This window comes from Pinus tabuliformis, chromosome 6 (assembly GCF_031772625.1).
Source record: "Pinus tabuliformis cultivar Carrire ecotype Pingquan chromosome 6, CPIR1, whole genome shotgun sequence".
In the NCBI taxonomy this organism is placed as follows: Eukaryota; Viridiplantae; Streptophyta; class Pinopsida; order Pinales; family Pinaceae; genus Pinus; species Pinus tabuliformis.
In genome coordinates this window covers 1,825,925,801-1,825,931,956 of record NC_142292.1, presented here as the reverse complement: position 1 = coordinate 1,825,931,956, position 6,156 = coordinate 1,825,925,801, and the positions used below count along the sequence as shown (strand labels likewise).

At 37.3% G+C, this 6,156-nt stretch overlaps 1 protein-coding gene across 1 annotated transcript; it reads right to left on the bottom strand.

Moving 5' to 3' along the window:
* Nucleotides 1–2,159: 2,159 nt before the first annotated feature.
* On the bottom strand, nucleotides 2,160–3,911 carry LOC149266301 (protein NODULATION SIGNALING PATHWAY 2-like). Its single transcript, XM_089407833.1, has one exon. It carries the CDS (start codon nucleotides 3,909–3,911, stop codon nucleotides 2,160–2,162), a length of 1,752 nt encoding a protein of 583 aa, XP_089263959.1.
* Nucleotides 3,912–6,156: the final 2,245 nt, after the last annotated feature.

Sequence of the window (6,156 nt, the reverse complement as noted above, 5' to 3'; positions counted from 1 at the left end):
TAGGAGCTCTTCTAATGTTTTCATATTCAGATAATATTTGGAGAGGGTTTTTATTTCTTTCCCATCTATCAATAAATAATATATGAAAAGCAGCTAAATATGCAATATCATTAGCAGGTAAACCTTTGAGCCATTTCATAACATCCCCTATTAATGTTTGGGAAAAAAACCTCATTTGTACATCAGACTCATTAATTTCATGCAACTCAAAATAGTGAGTCATTTTATTCACATGACGTTGGGTAGTATACTGACGAGTAGCATAAAAAAAAAATATTTTTCTTTGATAATCTTGGGGCGTGGCATGGAGCTATGCTGGTAAGACCAAAGGTGCATATCTGTCTACCATGGCTGAGATTTTGGTTTGATTAGGGGGCAAAATAGTGGTGCTTGAAGGACTTGAAATGGCTAGAGATGAACTAGATGAACTTGAGGTGTTTGGTTGGAGAGGGAGTTGAGGTATGAATGGTTTAGGGGAATGAACTGAGGTGGATATTATAAGTGAGGTGGTAGTAAAAGAAGCTGTATTTACATTATTTGAAGATTCTGCAGAAAGTTCAAAGGCAACAGTAGTGAGGAAAGCTAATTTAACTGATTGTCGAAGATAGGAATTGTCTATATGGCTTATCAAGGTTGAGGTTAAAGCTTCTAGTTTATCAAAAGTATCCAAAACAAGTTGATATAAATCTAGATGTATAGGCACCTTTTTTGACTCAATGAATTGAATAAAATTAGGGTCTAATACAGTTTCATGAATTGAATTTTTTGATTTGCTTCTAAACAATGAAAGCTCAAATGACAGATCAAATTGAATATCCCCTAAACTTGATAATTCCTTGGGGAATGAATTAGCTTTAACTAACTGGCTACTACTTGCTTGAGTTTGTACCTTTTTTTGTTTTCTTAAAATTCTGTGAGGTTCATCAACTATTGTTGTAGGGTTTGGATTTGGATTTGCTCTTGTATAGTGTGTTCTCTTGGAAGCAAGAATTTTAATTTTTTAATTGTTTTTATGAAACTTTTTAACAACTCAAAAATGACCTTAAGGGTCAAAAGATGATATTTAAGATTTCCTCAAAATTTTATTGAGGATTGCATCCCTAGTATGGTCACCAATATGTTATCACTCCAAAATTTCTCTATATTTGTTATGAAAGAAATGATATAGGTAACCATAAACCTACTTTGGAGATTAGGATCTAGCCTTCCTGATGCTCAGAGAGGGCTCTCTCTGTATGATTTAACTTTTTTTTAGTTATTTGATTTTAGGCTAGTTATGATTATACTTGGGTTCTGACTTGGATTTGGTGGTGGAATCACTAATTTAGATGGATAGAGGGATGTCTTTTAGCATTGGGCCATTGGGTCAAACTTCAAGAAAATAGGACTGGATCAAGTTCTAAAAATAGTGTCTACAGGGCAAGGTAGTTGAGTAATTTTAGATCTTAAGGCCCGATGGTGAAGTTGATTTCAATTGGGTCCAAGCAGCAATTAAGGGTTCCTTAGGTCAGATAATGAAGGAAGTGAAAGAGGTAAACTCGGATGGGAGAGCAATTAAGGATTCTCAGATCGAGATATCAGAAGAAAACATAGACATGATTAATTGTTCAAGATAGAATGTACTTAAACAAATTATGAAATAAATTTCCAGTTAATTCCTTCTAGCTCGTTACAACTTACACATTCCTTCTATAACTTATAGACCTCTTACACATTGTCGAAAACACAACTTACACATTTCCATCTTTAACTTATAGACCTCCATTGTAGCTCGTTGCTTCCTTAACGTTTCCTTGAATACAAAACCAAAGCCAGACTTATCTTGTATCCTGGATTGTAACCACAAATATCAAAACACACCTATCGCAGATTCAGCATTTCTGTCTATGACTTTATCAGATACCTCCACCGTAGCTTTCTATTTTCTAAATACTTCTTTATGTATCTGTTCAACCTTGGAATTAAACACAACATGTATATGCCCCGATGGAACATTTTTCGAAATTATTTAACATGTAAAGAATTCAACGCATATCATTTAATTTTTTGACTTACGGGAAATCAGAGCGAGCTGAAGGTCCAGGCCCAAATTACCGAAAGTGTGGTGACGGATTGGTTGATAGGGCTCTACCTTGCAGCTGCACTATGCAGGATGAAGATCAAGTAGATTTCCATGTAGAAACCCACACCAAAGGGGCGCAACCCCATTTCATAACCAATCGATGATCACCCACCTTTTCCACTTCATAAGATCCCCTGCCCACACTCTGCAGCGTATATTTTGCATACAACATATTCTCCTTGCTTATGCTACCTGCGCCGTAACCACACTCGAGAGGTAGGTCAAGAACGTTGCATTGTCTGTTATCAGGTGGGCCACACGCACTGCTACTCACAATTCTCTTTGCCATGGCGGGTCCAAAGAAGAAGCGTTCCACCATCGCTCTTGCAAGTCCATGCTGTGGCAGTCCAGCTTCAAGCGAGTCGAAAATGGCGCACAGATCCTCTAGACAACGACAAAAGCTGTCCAAGAAGTTGGCCCTCTTTCTCTCCCCGCCGTGTGGGCCTGTAGCGAGGGTAACCGCCTTGGGATTCAAGTGGCGTGCACCGACGAGGAATTCCAATAACTGCGATTTATTTCGCAGATTCAACGTGTGAGGCAATTGCCATATGCAGTTCACTATTACAATCTCTCCCTCATGCGATGGCAGGACCTGTTTCAGACCTTTCAAATCCGTTTCCTGGAACGAAAATGGGATTCCCGCAGAGCTTGCGTACTCAGACAACCTTCTTCCGGCGTGCCCAGAATAAAGCGGGCATTCTTCATCATCTTCTTCCCATTTGATCGCTGTGATTCTGAAATGACCAACACCGTTATTTCCAGTGTTCCTCAGTGTCTCCATTAATGGCGGCCATTGCATACCCTCCATTATATCAAAGTCAATAATATGGATTTCCACATCATTAGCACCGCCTGCGGCCGCTACTGCTTCCAGAATACATTGGTTAGCAGTGAAGTGGGGTATTTGTATGTAAGGATAAGTTACATGCAGCAGCTTTAAAGCCCCAAGAAAATGGTCCTTACTGTTCTTATAATTGCGGTCCAAATGGGCTAGGGAATTGACCTTAGAGTGAAGTAGAGCATGGTAGAGATAGTAAGCCACTCTCTCCATGGTGGAGCCTGTGGGAGAAACCAGCCCTTGCAATCTGCAGAGTATGACCTCCACTACATCTTGTGCTCCCTGCGACATTGCCTCTGCACATGCTGTCAAGAGATGTAGGAGCCTCAAGCCATTGTATTCCATATCCTGAAGGGAGCCATGATCGATATCGAGAGAGGACGTGTCTCCCTTGTTTGTGACCACATGAGCAGAGCCAGAAAACAGTTGATCCTCAGCCGGATGCTCATTGTCTATTGGGATTTGCAAGACAATGGCATCACTGCGTGGACTCGATATTGGATCTTCCTCGATATTAATATTGTCATCTTGGAGATCAGTATACATTAAATACTTTTCAATTGCCTGCAAGTCTGTTGGCAACGATAGTTTATTAACGGAGCATCCATTGTTGTCGGGGATGATTAAATCATCCCATGACGACCATTGGGCTCCATCCAAATCCATGTGCAACTGTCCTAATGCTGCGGAGTTGCTATCCCAATCTTCATGTGGCAGACTAGTGATGACTGGCAACGATAGTTTATGAACGGAGCAGCCATTGTTGCCGGGGATAATTAAATCATCCCATGACGACCATTGGGCTCCATCCAAATCCATGTGGAACTGTCCTAATGCTGCGGAGTTGCTATCCCAATCTTCATGTGCCAGACTAGTGAATAGATGATCACAGTCTAGTTCAGAAAACCATGCTGTTCCAGTTGCAGCTTCCATGCTACTTACACTGGACATTCTGTAAAAATTGAACCTACTGATCTTGGTCAAATTCCAGAAGAAACACAAACAAGAAAAAGCCTGCTGGCCTCAAGTTCTATGACGACCAACTATCAAGACGGAACTAAGGACTTTGTTTAGGTTATTAAATCACATAGACATGAAGTTTTGAAGTAGGTGTGTAGCTGGATTTTCGAGTAAAGAATTAGTTTGGGGACCATTGTTAGATATAGATATGAGTTTTTCTCGTTGGTGGGCAGCTGAACCATGATGTGAAGGAGGCAGGTTGACTTTCAGATAATAGGACATTGCAGCTGCGACGTCATCTCGCATCCGAAGACATTGAAGATTTGATACCATTATTTGTTGGTATTTTGGGCAAAAGTAGTATACCGTGGCTCGGGTTGGAACTTGGACTTTTCACTACAGGTAACATGAATTGACGTTTTGGTTTTTTATAATTTTTATCTAGTTTAAAATTTTTATGTTTTAGAATAATGTTTTGATAATAAATTAATCTTTCACCCATAAAAGTTGGATTAAAAACTATTTTTCAATAATAACACATAAATAATTTCGTTTGAAATTGTTTGGAGTACTTATAATAAAATCTTTTTAACGCGGAAATTAAACGCCATAGACTTTAACATGCCATAACATTCGTATATATGAGATGTGACTAAAGAAAATGATGGGACATATAAAATCACTAATGAAAATAATTGATTTGCAAAGTGAACACTAATAAATTAAACGCCATAGACTTTAACATGCCATAACATTTGTATATATGAGATGTGACTAAAGAAAATGATGGGACATATAAAATCACTAATGAAAATAATTGATTTGCAAAGTGAACACTAATAAATTAAATGCCATAGACTTTAACATGCCATAACATTTGTACATATGAGACGTGACTAAAGAAAATGATGGGACATATAAAATCACTAATGAAAATAATTGATTTGCAAAGTGAACACTAATAAATTAAACGCCATAGACTTTAACATGCCATAACATTTGTATATATGAGATGTGACTAAAGAAAATGATGGGACATATAAAATCACTAATGAAAATAATTGATTTGCAAAGTGAAACACTAATAAATTAATATAGAAGATTCCTAGTTTTCAATAGGGTTTTTATCATTTTTGTTTGGGGAGATATTCATTGTTGTTTGCATGTGTTTGTTAGTAGAACAACAATATTAGTATTACTCTCATCCATATCTTTATCTTTTTATACACATTTTCTTTTTCCAATTATTGCTTACCCAGAATTTGACCAAAACAAAAATATGTCTTCCTAGAAAATAAAGAGAGAGGGTTCATGTCAAGTAGTGTTCTATGTAGGACACTCAAGACCTGAGGAAAGGAGATTTAAAACTTGGTTAAGAGTGAGGGGAGGTGACCTAGGATTTGGTTAAGAATGATATAGCTATCCAAGGGAAAAGTATTTCAAGGAGAAGATCACATGAAGTAAGGTCAATGGATTTTATTTTCTTTCTTCAATTAGGTTTCCATAATAACTATGCTACCTTTTAATAGAACACAATACAACTTCTTTCACCACTTGAACTTGAGGACTCTAAATTAAGCTGAGCGTGAATCATAGGAAAAGTATCATTCATGAGTGAATATTTTTTTTACCTTAATACAATCCAACGTCTTTAGAGAAACTATCATCTCCTCTCCCGTAGGATACCAAATATAAACAATAAAAAAACACCAATATCAAAGCCGAATAGAAAACTCAAATTCCACAAACACATACAAGCAAGAACAAGAACAGAGAAATAACCATTGACATATCAAAAACATCAACAAAAGAAAGAAGCATAGTAAGAAAAGGAAAGACAAATAAATTGTGTACAATGGAATTGAACTCAACTTAACAACCGACAACCCTTATGCCTTGCTCTGTAGCAACGTTTCTTTCTGCTCTGGTAAGTTTGAATGGAGAAGGAATTAATGGTATACAAAATGGAAGAAGAATAGAAAACATGAATTCTCAAGAACAAATCAAAACATTACATATAATGAAAAAAGGTAATCAATATATATATATACACGTATGATGAACAAAGGGTATTTACAGAAATGAAATCTCGTAGTCTCTTCTCAATAACTCAAATCCTATGTCCCCCCTCACTTGAGGAACTAAGCCACTACATCCTCGTGCTCCCGCTACCACCACACTTATTCTCTAACAATTATTAAAAAACACATGTCATTGTCTTCTCTAGATAAGAAGG